At 39.9% G+C, this 12,577-nt stretch overlaps 2 protein-coding genes across 4 annotated transcripts in view; one reads left to right on the top strand and one right to left on the bottom strand.

The window, feature by feature from the left end:
* Positions 1 to 7,166, top strand: part of pacsin1a (protein kinase C and casein kinase substrate in neurons 1a) — a 40,498-nt gene extending 33,332 nt beyond the window's left edge. For all 3 annotated transcript variants that reach the window (XM_069660272.1, XM_069660273.1, XM_069660274.1), the window contains 4 exons: positions 2,140 to 2,260; positions 2,349 to 2,455; positions 3,027 to 3,226; positions 4,764 to 7,166. In XM_069660272.1, the coding sequence (XP_069516373.1) occupies positions 2,140 to 2,260; positions 2,349 to 2,455; positions 3,027 to 3,226; positions 4,764 to 4,873 (538 nt within the window). In that variant the 3' untranslated portion in view covers positions 4,874 to 7,166. The remainder of the gene's footprint in view (positions 1 to 2,139; positions 2,261 to 2,348; positions 2,456 to 3,026; positions 3,227 to 4,763) is intronic.
* A 1,271-nt stretch (positions 7,167 to 8,437) lies between these two features.
* Positions 8,438 to 11,580, bottom strand: LOC138590330 (SAM pointed domain-containing Ets transcription factor-like). Its single transcript, XM_069660945.1, has 5 exons — positions 11,160 to 11,580; positions 9,897 to 10,094; positions 9,682 to 9,726; positions 9,433 to 9,570; positions 8,438 to 8,616 (listed from the first exon to the last, which is right to left on the bottom strand). Exons 1-5 carry the CDS (start codon positions 11,578 to 11,580, stop codon positions 8,438 to 8,440), a joined length of 981 nt encoding a protein of 326 aa, XP_069517046.1.
* Positions 11,581 to 12,577: the final 997 nt, after the last annotated feature.

Here is a 12,577-nt window from a genome sequence, read left to right as displayed (position 1 = left end):
CTTCAAACTGATGGATGTGAACACACTTCTCCATCAGGCATGCTTTTCTCATTAGCGTTTCAGACTCACGGCGCTAATTAACGGATGATTCAGTCAATGACGTTTCTGACAAACTGAATTTTGTTCAGAGTGAACGCCTGTCATATTCCCAGCTGTTTTTAACCTGCTCGGAACAACAAAGCGGCACCAACGGCACAGTGAAGTTCTTTAACCGAACCTGCAGTGGATGATTAAACCGCTTTTCTCTTTAGAAGATTAGGGTGTACTTTATCCAGTTGGTTTCTGTTAACCTTTTCAGACCTCTCCTTCACTCTCCCTGAACTCAATTGTGTTTCTGTAAACGGCTGTTCTCTTAAGGAAGGAAACAAACAAAGTAAAAGAGCAGACACATTCAAGCGCTGCCTTTTCATTTTGTTTATCACTGAATCCAGAGCTCTCTCTTCCCCAGCTACTAAATCATTTTTGGGCATAAAACTAGCATATTTATAAACACAAAAGCAGAGAAAGCTTTCTAAGAAATTATTGTCAGTCAACACTAACAACTATAAAGACTCATGTGTGAATTCCAAACCGAAGATAAAAGCACAAGTAAACAGAGATAATTCGTTTCATGAGTCATTCAGAGGAAAGCCATAAAAATGAAAACTATTCTATTCTGTGTGTATTTTCTTGATTCATGAAGGTGCAAGAAAGCCAAGCTTTATACTTACATAATTCTGTGTTCCCACTTTGACATATACCTGTCACATTTCTGCTGAAAGAAGGCACTTTATTCTCTAATCCTGAGAGACTTTATTAGTTTGAATTCAAAGATGCACAAATGTAATATCCTTAAATATTCCTCCAGGATCCCTTAATAAAACATAATTGAAGCATCGGCTCCACTGCTCGACACCTCAGTACATTATTGCTTTTTGTGAAGAACATAAACTCATCTTTACTAAATCTAATTGTGGAATTTTAATTGGTTTGTTTTCTGTTTTTAAAAATGTGCTTCAATCCAACACACCATCCACTTACAAAACACATACAGACCTAATCTTCATCCTTCAAAAAAGAGTCATAAATAAATCTAATTACAGAGAACAAACAAACCCGCTCCTCATCAAACTGAATACACTAAAATTTAAAGACCGACTTCAAAACTATTCTAATCAAGTACAGGGTAACAACAGGTACCAAACATCCAAAGGTTTTTTTCAACCTAGGGAAAGTAAACACAATCTCAGAGGAAGTACCCGTAGTAAGGCCCAGTACCAAACGGCATTGTGTCACGACAAAGGGGGTTAATCTGGAACAGCTGCAGAGAACAAATGAAAACATGTGAAACAAATTATTTAAACAAATCTTCAAAAATAACATATTCAACAGATAAAGGATAGAAGGACACAGAGCTAAACTTGACTAATATCTCTTAACTAGTGTTATCTGTATTATTTAGTTGTTGCATTTTTGTTGATTAGCTAGTTACCTGTCGTCTTTGGTGTTATTTTGAAAGCTTCGGCCTCGATCAAACTGGTGTAGCTTAAAGATATCCATAGCTATAAGCTATAGCTTAAAACGTACTTCATCCTACAACTGAACAGAGATTATAGAGTTATAAATGGAGACTTTATACAAAGTATGCTGTTCATGCTATTTGCTTTGTTTGCCTGCATGCAGTATTTTATGTTATTTTTATGTTTAAAAAAAATAATGTTCCAGCTCTGGAAAGACATTTGGATGTTTTGCTTAGTTTGTTAGCTGAGACTGTAAATTTAAAAGATATTTTAATTGCATTAAAATCAGGAGCATGCTCACATCGGTTCATCCTTTATTTTAATTAAAACAACTACAAAGCAAGCAGCCCTTTTTAAGTATATTACACATTGCAGAAATGTGGAAAAAACCAAAGCTACATAAACAATGAAATGTAATAAGGATTATTAGGATTATTCAGGCCAAACACTTCCACTGTTGTCTGTGTCTGCTTCAGAGGAAAACTCAGGGAGACACATGGGTCTTGTCCTGACCCGATGTTGGGTCCCTGTCAGCCCAGAATTTGAACTACATTGTGGGTTCTGGAGCCAAATTGGCAGCAGCCCCAGGTCTCTTCTGGCACTCCCAGTGTCACTATTTGTTCCATTTCTCTCTCCGCAGCTATGCCACAATATACAGAGAACTGGAGCGCACGATCCTGGCTGCAAACACACAAGAAGACCTGAAGTGGTTCAGCAACAACCACGGGCCCGGGATGCATATGAACTGGCCTGCGTTTGAGGTACAGTAGACCTTGGTACACGATCGTAAGAAACCTCTCCTCTTTGTGTGAAATGATTTTTTACTCTGCTTTCATGTTTGGTCTCCAGGAATATAATCCAGATCAGGCCAGTGCTCCTCCAAAGAAGAAGAAACCAGACGGAGCCCCACCCACTCCGAGCACCGACCATGTGGCTCCACCTGGTGACCGCAGCAGGTTAGTTCAAGGACTCGGTTGTTTACAATCGCATCCGTCACTTTGAAGCACTCTATTTAATCAGGAACTTAGATTTACTGACAACTGTCATCAATAAGTTGCATAAGGTTGCTTATATTTCATGCTGTCATGCTTTAATTGTAAGGGATAAAACTGGTGAAACTGATACTTGTATTCATTTGTGTTGGTCTCTAATACGTCCTGACTTCTTTTACTTGCTAGTGGCTCACTGGTTCCTACTGAGCACATTCATCTTTAAAAATGAGTCACAAATATCTACATTTTATTTAACAAAAAGGCAAAATAGTTTCTAAAACAATTGGGGTCTGTATATTTTAGTAAATGTGTCTCAAACTGGAGAAAAACTCGGGGACGATTTTCAGCTGTCGATTAACTAAAGAGGCTTTCTGATGTGTTTTTTTTATAGTCTTAGATATAAATAATTAGCAACACAGACGGTAAATGTTAGGAGGATGAAGTTATTGTTGAATTTTATTAAAGTTTTTCTTTTAGTATTTGGTTTTGGGTCACTCAACATGAAATCTCACCCTGCACGTCCTCTCTCCTCCAGTGTGAGCAGCTATGATAAAAACCAAGCCTACTCGACCGAGTGGTCCGATGACGAGCAGCCCGCTGCGTACTCTGGCAACGAAAACGGTGGGAACGGGAATTCATTCGAGGACGATTCCAGCACTGGGAAAACTGGGGTCCGTGTTCGCGCCCTCTATGATTACGAAGGCCAGGAACAAGATGAGCTCACCTTCAAAGCAGGTAGGTTACAGCAGCCAGAGGACACTGGATATATGATTTAGTCTCCCATCATGCAGCTGAGCTTATTTTAACGCATTTATTTATTAATGTATGTAAAGGCGCTGAGAACCTTTAGGCAGGAGTTTTATTATACGATGAAAGCTGCTGCATCACACAGGTGATCAAAGCTCCCTCCTCTATTGTCAACACCAGTGATTAGTCGATAATAGCCACGTGGAAAACAAATCGCACGCACTTAGCACCAATTTAAACAAGCTCTGTAGAAAATGGTGTGAAAACAGGCTTCAGAGTCCAACACAGCGACATGACTAACAATGTAAAGACAAGCTGTGCACGTAAAAATACCGAAGTAGCCCCAGCTGTACAGCTTCGTCTTGATTCCCCGGCTGCACATCCAGGTGCTATTTTTTACATCACAGTTAGAGATCAGTCGTTCAAATTGTCTCAGGGACACCTGGCAGTGAAGGAAAGCGGTCTTAAATTACTTCTTGTACTCGCGCACAAATTCTACTGGATTTTCTGTTTTAAAAAGTATTAAAGGTGCCCTGTGGAGAACAGAGAAGGTTTTTATTTAGATTAGGTAGGTGAATTATTGTGTGTCCTTGACGTGTATAAAAAATGAATGCATTTCTTCACACAGAAAACATTAGAATTTGATCTTGCCCTTGTGTTTTTTGGCACTATTTTTGCGTGTATCAGCGCCTTACTACAGCTGCTAAGCCAAAGGAATGAACTCATTGGCAGGAATTTGAACTTGTGTCCTTGCACTTCCGGTTGGGAGTAGTTACAGGTGCAACAGAGCATCAAACAGGTGTAAAGTTTTCAACAAAAGAGGGCAGCAAAACACTGCTTTTCTGCCTTACAATAAGTTACTCAATAATGATTTTGACAATTTTTTGGGACAGAAAGAAAAAACACAGTATGGAGAAACCTTGGAAACAGCATCTAGATAATACATAATATACTGTAATTTAAACAGTTAAATTAATGCTTGGACATTTTGGGAAGCACACTTGCTCACTTTCTCGAAGGATCTCATGTATGTAGGCTAAATATGAAGCTACAGCCAGAAGATGGTTAGCTTAGCCTAGCAGCTTGTTTGTTTATTCATACAAAAATCTATGTGCGGTTTTATTAGGGAACTGCTTATGGGAACATTAGCGATCTTTAGAGGTGCTGATAGGTGGATATGTTTTACCTTTTAACACAGCCAGGAGTCTTTCTAGTCTTATGCTAAGCTAACTTGCTGCAATCAGTAGCAGCTGCAACAGTGTTCTCATATAACCCTCCAAAAATCACAATCTATTTCTTTCACTTACTCGTTTAAATATGAAGAATTCTTATTATTAAAAATATGTTTTTGTCTTTGGACCATGACCTTAACATTTTTTTAAATACTGGTTATCAAACGGCACAAAAACAGACGTGAGATAAAAAGTATTACAAAAATCTAGGGATCATAAATCAGCAGAAATATGGAGCGTTTTAAGAGATCATTCACATCACTGTTGATTAAGCAGTGCTGTCTCCTTCACAGGTGACGAGCTGACCAAGACTGAGGATGAAGACGAGCAAGGCTGGTGTAGAGGTCGTTTGGACAACGGCCGAGAGGGACTGTACCCGGCCAATTATGTCGAGCCGATGTAGTCACGTTACTGGACAAGGACACGCCATTGGAGGCAGCTTGAACTGTCCCGTCCAATTGCACCGCACATAGCCAGAGACTTAAGAGCAACACATCCCTTGCCCAACAGATGCGCCAAGCAGTCTTGCCTAAATAAAAACTTAGTAACCTAAAAGACAATATATCAGTATAATATATTTTATCCAGCATTTGGGGTGGGTGGACTTACACATTTAAAAACAGGAGCAGCAGTTATTCCAGTATATACACACTCAACTATAACATCAAAACAGTGCAGGAACACATTGCTTCTCTGTGTGGCTGTATTTAACGTATAATGCAGCTTATTTAAACTTGCAGTATACTGCGGTCTGTTCTCTTGTGAAAATGGGAAGATAATATAATCAGTTGAACCCATTCGACAAAGACGAGCTTCTTTAACCTGCATTGTGTATATACGGTGTGATGCCATTTTTGTGTAGCATTTTTAATGCTGTGTGTGGTCAGTCGTCATTCTTACATTGGGAATGCTGTGTAGTGTTAAAAGTACCACAGACAGTATCCTCTAATTTTTTTAGTTTGTTTTTTTGTTTTTCTTTGTGATTTGGTCCAACCTCTTTTCCGGTGTGTGCAGTGCTATGTGTTTTTAACTGTTTCTGAACTTGCATAGCAGCATGTGCTATGCAACAACTTGCATTCCCTGAATCCTGCAGCCTCGTTCAGGCTACAACTTGATGCAACACTTCAACTACAAATGCAGAGTTCACTTTTAAGCATCACAGGCTTCTGTTGTCATGAAAGGAAGCTTGTTCATGAAGTGACTTCCTGTTTGTTTTGTTTTGAACGTCATTTTTTTGTTTGTTTTAGCATCACAAATTCACACCTTTTGACAATATCATCTCCATGCACACCATGGAAAGGATATAGAGTTTGTCCAGAAGCTTTCATTCTTGGTTCAGTAATTCAGGTGTCATTTTAATCCACTACTGCTAACAAGCAACACGAGTCCCTCAGAGCATAGACGGATCAAGTCACCTTCTTGAGTTTGCCACTGCAGTGTAAGAGGAAGGTTTTGAACAATTCCTGTGCCGGGTACTTTTCTTCCAGAGCGAGGGGCCAATGGAGGCATGTCAATGCGATACTGTGCTACAGACATTTGTCTGAAGATCGAAGCCTCTTCAACAGGACATGAATGTACTAGTGTTTGGGCTTGAAAGAGGGCATGTTGTCTAAACATGCTTCTTCAATGTCATTTAGTGCCCTACTTAGCAAAAAGCACTAGTTATGTGGCCCGTTTCCCTGCTGAGCCAAAGAATGACCCAATACCATCAACTATCTGTTTTCTCTCCATGCAATAACCTCACATATCATGTAAAACAGCTTCAGCGAAGATCAACTTGTAGCTGCCTCCAGGTCCACCCAAACTTCATTTGTCTGCAAAACACTGCACATGACACAGGGAATACATTTAGCAGCAGTAGTGCACTCCTCGTAAGAAGACTATTACACAGTGCACTACATGGTTCATTTTAAACCTTTAACTCGCTCCATAGGTATTAAACTTATTACAATTATCAGATGTGAATTAGTGAGTTATCTCGCGACGAGTTGCACCTAAATCTCTGATTAGATGCTTTTTATAACTTATTTGTCCTGAGGTTTTTAAATTTCACTGGACCAACAGCCGTCAGATGTGTTTAGCTCTGTGTCTGGAACAGGATTCGACAGGTTTGGGTCTCACACATGAGGAGAAACACATCACCAGCTCACAAGTTGTGTCTTAGAGTAAAGCTGTCCAGCATAGCAAAAAGGACTCCTGTCATCAAACTGTCCCACATTATCGATGCGCGTATGCACACGCACCCACACGCATACACTAACACATGCATTAAACACACTATATACACGACACACGCAAGATCACACACATAATCCACATTACCAGGTTAATATTTCGGGGGAAACATCTTCATCATCCAGTGTGTATGAGTTGTGTAAATGTATCAGAAAAAAAATGTTTAAAAAAAAATGCAAGTGATTGACTATTAAGACAAAATGTAGTGTTATACATGTAAATGTGTTTCATTAAAATAACAGCAATGGAAAACATATTAAGTAATAGGTACCATATCGTATGAATTTCATTGCAATGGAATTGTCAGTGTATCATAAAAGCGTGACGTTATCCCACGCTGTCAGATTTGTATATGATGATGTAATTTAAAGATTATATTCTATTGTAACTGTACAACTGTGTTGAGTTGAAAATGAGACCTAACCATGTTGAGGCAGTAAAAAGGTGTACATGTAAATGCTTTTTTATGTTGATGATCTCTTCCTTATGCACACAGGGGACAGCAGCTCATGTTGTGGAAACCCTATATTAGCGGTCTAGAAGATGTATGTTCATAGTTAGTGATGTACTTTTATCTCCTAACTGGTGTAGTGCCTGTTCATCTTGATGTAACAAGAAGTTCATTTAAATATGCATAAAGATGATTATGATCACAGATAATAATGAAGATAGTGATGAAAAACCCGACTCAAATTTGTTGTGATGGTGTCAATATTGCGATATTGGTTTGAAAGGGAAACAAGTTTGTTGAAAAAACTAAAGGTAGTGTCCGTGTGTTTTTTGTTATTTTAATAATTCATTATACTATTATACTTAAGAGGAGAAAATACTTAGTGATTAATTGCTTTATTGGAGATAAAGAAACACAAACCCAAAGCAAGAATTGTAAAAGGGAACGTCATTCAAGGCAGGTTTAATAAAATGTTCACTTACTTGTCATTGCTCTGCAACTTCTAAATATTATCTACACTTTAAATGGAAGAAACGTCATTATTAAAAAGAAAAATTTAAAGAATAGTTCGACATTTCGGACATCAAAGCAATAAATGCTTATTTGCTTTCTTGCTGAGCGCTGGATGACAAAAATTGACACTACTGGCTTGTCTGTACACTAATGTTACCTATAGCTAGCTTAGCCTAGCTTCGCACAAAGACTGGAAACAGCTAGTCTGGCTCTGTTTAAAGGTATCAAAAAATTCATTTAAGGACATTTTCAAAAGGATTAAACAAAAAAGATGGAGTCAATGTGTTTTTTTCTACCTCTGGATAGAGCTGGGCTAGATGTTTCCAGTCTATAGGCTACGCTAGCGGCTGCTAGCACTAGCTACATATTAGCCAGACAGATTTGGGAGTGGCGTCGATATCCTCATCTAAGAACGAAGGCAAGAGAGCAAAAAGCCTATTTCTCATAATTTTTTTTAACTGTTTTCATAGTTAGAAGCAGAGATATGTTTCCTTGTGAGGAAACAAAAGATTATATCAGAAAATAAATTTAAAACGAGTTTCACAGAGTGCTAAAGACAACGAATATAAAACAAAATAAAAAGTTGTCAAAGAGTAATAAAGTAGAGTGATTCTGTGATAGGCAGGAGTGCATAGTTCAATAGGCAGTCTTTACAATTGAAACGAAACATTAAATACAACAGGATAACGAGCTTTAGAGTTACTGTATGTCCAGCATATCATCAGGTCCTCTTTAGCCCATTCTCCTTGTATCATCAGATCCTCTTCATCATACAGGGTTGACAAACTGGTAGACCAGTCTGCGTGATACATCCGGCTTTCTAATGATGCCTTTCTTGTAGTACTGACGTATCGAGCGACTCAGTTTGTCGTAGTTCATAGCGGGCCGGTTCTTCCTGATGCCCCATAGCCGGGCCACGTGAGCTGAGTCTTCTATTTTGAAAATCCCTGCGGACAGAAGAAAGAAAACTTACTCAGTCTCCAAGAGTCTACAACGACAGTGGCAGCCATGTGCTTCGCTAACGTCAGCATGCTAACATGATAATGCATCACACTGACAATGCTAACATGCTGATCCAAGCAGGTATAAAGCTTCTGAAGTTTGAACTTTTTGTTTAGCTTGTTAGCATGCCAACGCTTGCTAATTAGCACTAAACATAAACTACAATTTAGACTAACAGGAGTTTAATAAGTTGTGTAGGTATTTTGTCAAATGTTAAATGTGTTGGACATTTAAACATCGAAAAATCAGGGGGTCACCTAAGTAATCAGGTAATGGAACAATCTCTTAAAGAATTTAGTTGCAACTTAGTTTATCTAATAGTTGTAGGATCATTTCACTTAATGTTAACCTTAAGGTGGTGCTAAAGGAAACGTCATTGCATCTCAAACATCAGTCGGATTCATTAACTATAAATGCCAGCACAACATTTAGTGCCAAACCAAACAGTAGAAAAGGTTACATTTCAGGGATGGGCTGGGATACGTTTGTTTTCGAGCTAGTTGAGTATGGCTGATATTTAGTGACTGAAGTTTAATTACTGGTGTAATCTGTTAAACCAAATAGTTTTGACATTTGCTCAGGACAATTTGCTTTCTTGCCAAGACTTAGATAAGAAGAATGATACCACTGTATGCTGACTATGAAGCTACTATAAGGAGACAGCTATCTTAGCTTAGCATAAGGCTTAGCTACCATATTTATTAGGGGTTGTGTATAGGACTATTTTTTGGGGGGCATGTTGGCTTGTGTGATTGTTATACCTTTCTCTTTGTTGAGCCAGCGGATGCAGCGGCTGTAGTTATGAGGCTTAAGGAGCAGCTCGCGCAGGAACTGCCACAGGTGGATGGGCTGGTTGGGATAGTTACTGATTACGTCTGACCAGGAATCATCATCAGCTGCTGGCATAGGAGAGATATTCAGAAACCAGATGTCACACATACTTCCTTGTATCTCAGTATTTTAATCAGGGAAATGTGCAGATTGAAATCTAGTAAGAGCCAAGAACTTACAAGATTTGTTGTCTTCAGGTGGGCAGCGCTCCTTCATTGCTGCAGCTTAATAAACAGACAAAAATAGCAGTTTACCCCACACAGAATACTTAAAGCCAAGTCTTAAATTTGCTCTTAGTCACGGTGCGTTTGCTTCACAACCAGCCTCTCCTAATTTGCCATCAGCAGAGTTAATGTGCTGTAGTTTAATTTCCCAGTGTTTCTGTTGTTCTTACTCGATCTCCAGATGTCCAGATGAGCGTACAGCATGTCCCCGAACTGCGTGGAGCGTAGTCTGAAGTCTGCTTCTGTCATGGAGCACAGATCCCTCCCAGTCAGCTCCTGAAACACGGTGCTGACCTGTGGCAGCCTGTACAGGTGCTCCGTCCAGAGGAGCCACTTCTGAACGTGCACACAGCTCCAGTCCAACGGGTCTGTAGAGGGGAACACAGAGAGACATTTTACTGTAAATTTTTCTTTCAAGAGCTTAACTCTATGAAATTACAACACTAAATTGTTGGAGTACAGCCGACAGAGAAGAGGAGGGAACATAATTAATTTGGCAAGCTGAGTAAACTATAAAACTGTCATTAAATTCAAAATGATTAAAGGATACGGTTAAAAAAATGGTCACCTTTGAAGATCTGTTAACCACACCAAACAAACTGCCGCCAAGGTAATGTTACGTCATTTTAAAGAACTGTTTGACTTCCTCATTGACCTACCAGCCAAAGCGAGTAATACTAAGCCTGTAGAAATGGTTTATACTCCTTATATGTGACTCTACTAATTTAAGCACAGAAACTATCGACCCTCACCGAACAGTTCACTTAATACATTTTAATTGCAAGTGCATATGACGTATATTTGCTGTCTTTGTTTCCAGTGAGTAGGCCCAGGCAGGTGTGCAGAAGTTTTGCTTTAATACCTTTAAGCTGGGATCACAGCGAGGGGAGTTTTTGTGGAGACTATTTAGGCATATATTACAGGAAAGGTCAAACAAAAAGAGGTTATTAGTTGCATTATGGGAAATGTAGGATCTAGGTACAAAAATATCTGGTCTGTTGCATTATTTAAGACCATCTGGTCCTGTAGTTTGATGGAAAATGAACCCCTAATAGTTTTTAATATGATACGTGTATTATGAGCCACCATTAATTTGCCTCCTATTTCCTCAGTTAGGTAAGAAGCGTGCAGTAACAAAAGCAAATAATCTCGCACACAGTGTCTGTATGATTTTAAGGCTCTAGAATAAAGACGTTCATAAGAAGTGAAGTGGATCTTTCAACAGAAGTGTTTGCACAAGCTGGGCAGGGCCCCCGACGCTCTGCAGGTAACACTTGTGTCACTGTGTGGATGTTGATGTGAGAGCAAACAAACAAATGATAGCGTTAAAAGGTGTTTTTCATTAGACTGCAGCCTCTGCCAACACTTTCTGCTGCAGGTTTTTCTGCCTAAATGGCTGTATGATAATACTGTGATGTTTGTTTTATAGCTACCTGGTGCGATGTTGAGCAGTTTGCACGCCGTGTCCACATCCTTCAGCACCTCTCCCACCACCATGGTCTGGACCTGCTCCAGGCAACGCTCCTCCGCCTGCCCCTCGATCTCAGAAGGGGGGTCCTGGGCTTGGCTCGGCTTGTTGGGGCTCAGCTCTGGAGTCCTGGATGGAGGAGCAGCAGCAGGAGCAGAGGCCTCTGTCATCCTCAGCACCCATGGGTTCTCCTCCATAGCTAATCTGTCATAGCAGGGGAGGTAGACCCCCGGCCAGCTGAGCTCAGGCAGCCCCAACAAGCTGCGGGGGGGTTTGACGTCCTCGCCTTCGTCCAGCCAGGCCGTCCTGGAGTCAGTGTGCGGGTTGCTGATGTAGACAGGTGAGTGTGCAGTGAAGCCTGCGTGCTCACAGCCTGGACTCCCCATGCTCAGGTGTTGCTGGAAGAAGAAAGCATAAAGAGTTGTCATCACACCCTGCGTGACATTTTCAGTGGGGACATTGTCTTCAGAGACAGAGATGCATTATTGCCAGGTTCAAACCGTACCCAAATGCCCAATATTTAAACAGCAGCTATCCCAAAGTAAACTTGACATTTGTTCTTTGATATTTACTCTGCTGGGACTTACTTTGAAATAAGGAGTCTGTCAACTGAAGACTGTCATATTCACTCAGACCATTGTTTGTCTTCCAAATGTGTCTTGATGTCGCTCCGAATCGAAAATTATATTTGCAAATCTTCACTCGTTAGTCCATATATAAGAAATACTCAGGTCAAACGGGTTTACCCTGGGTGACGTTATCACCTTATCTGCCATTGTTTTCAACATTTTATAACAACATGAGAAAGAAAACTACTCCACCTTTTCTTAAATATGGATACGTATCAACGCCTCAATGTGTTTTAGTTTGATTTAACATGCATGTGATATAAATAAAGAAGTTATTAATCTCAATTAAACATCACATGCCTTTTTAAAACAATAAGTAAGTAGGTCACCAAGATGGATCACAGGTTAACAGCCAAAGAAAGCTTGATAAAATACAGTACTAAAGGTGGGACGTCTTTAATGTGAGGATAAAGGAGAAGTAGCTGCAGCGTATTCATCACTCTACGAGTAAGACGTCGGCTCACCAGGCTGGGAGGTGCTGTGCTATTAATTCATTCAAGTATTCAATGTAAAGTGATGCAATTACAAATAATTATGCATCTCTTTAGTACATACTACTTTTAATATGTTTTGCCTCCGTTTATCCACCGCTACCCTGAACACACTGAGCAACACTGCGTCTGAAGTTGGCAGAGACGAGTCGATTGATCATGTGACAGCCGATCCTCAGTCTAAAACATTTCCAAAACAGTAGCACATGTTTGCGAGGGTGGTGTGAGAAGCAAGGAGGCAGAAGCTGGACCTCGGTAATAAA

This window comes from Semicossyphus pulcher, unplaced genomic scaffold (assembly GCF_022749685.1).
Source record: "Semicossyphus pulcher isolate SPU_LCO1_2020_fin unplaced genomic scaffold, fSemPul1.0.p SCAF_13, whole genome shotgun sequence".
In the NCBI taxonomy this organism is placed as follows: Eukaryota; Metazoa; Chordata; class Actinopteri; order Labriformes; family Labridae; genus Semicossyphus; species Semicossyphus pulcher.
Note: the sequence above shows the minus strand (reverse complement) of the source record. Positions and strands in the feature narration are given on the sequence as shown.

Bases quoted from the DNA above. Each gene is read 5' to 3' on its own strand.
- LOC138590330 (XM_069660945.1), bottom strand. From the start codon at position 11,580: ATGGGGAGTCCAGGCTGTGAGCACGCAGGCTTCACTGCACACTCACCT. The intron at 9,727-9,896 runs GTAAGAACAACA...CTGTTTATTAAG, and splicing joins TCTGGACATCTGGAGATCGA to CTGCAGCAATGAAGGAGCGC. The intron at 9,571-9,681 runs GTAAGTTCTTGG...CTCCTATGCCAG, and splicing joins ACCTGAAGACAACAAATCTT to CAGCTGATGATGATTCCTGG.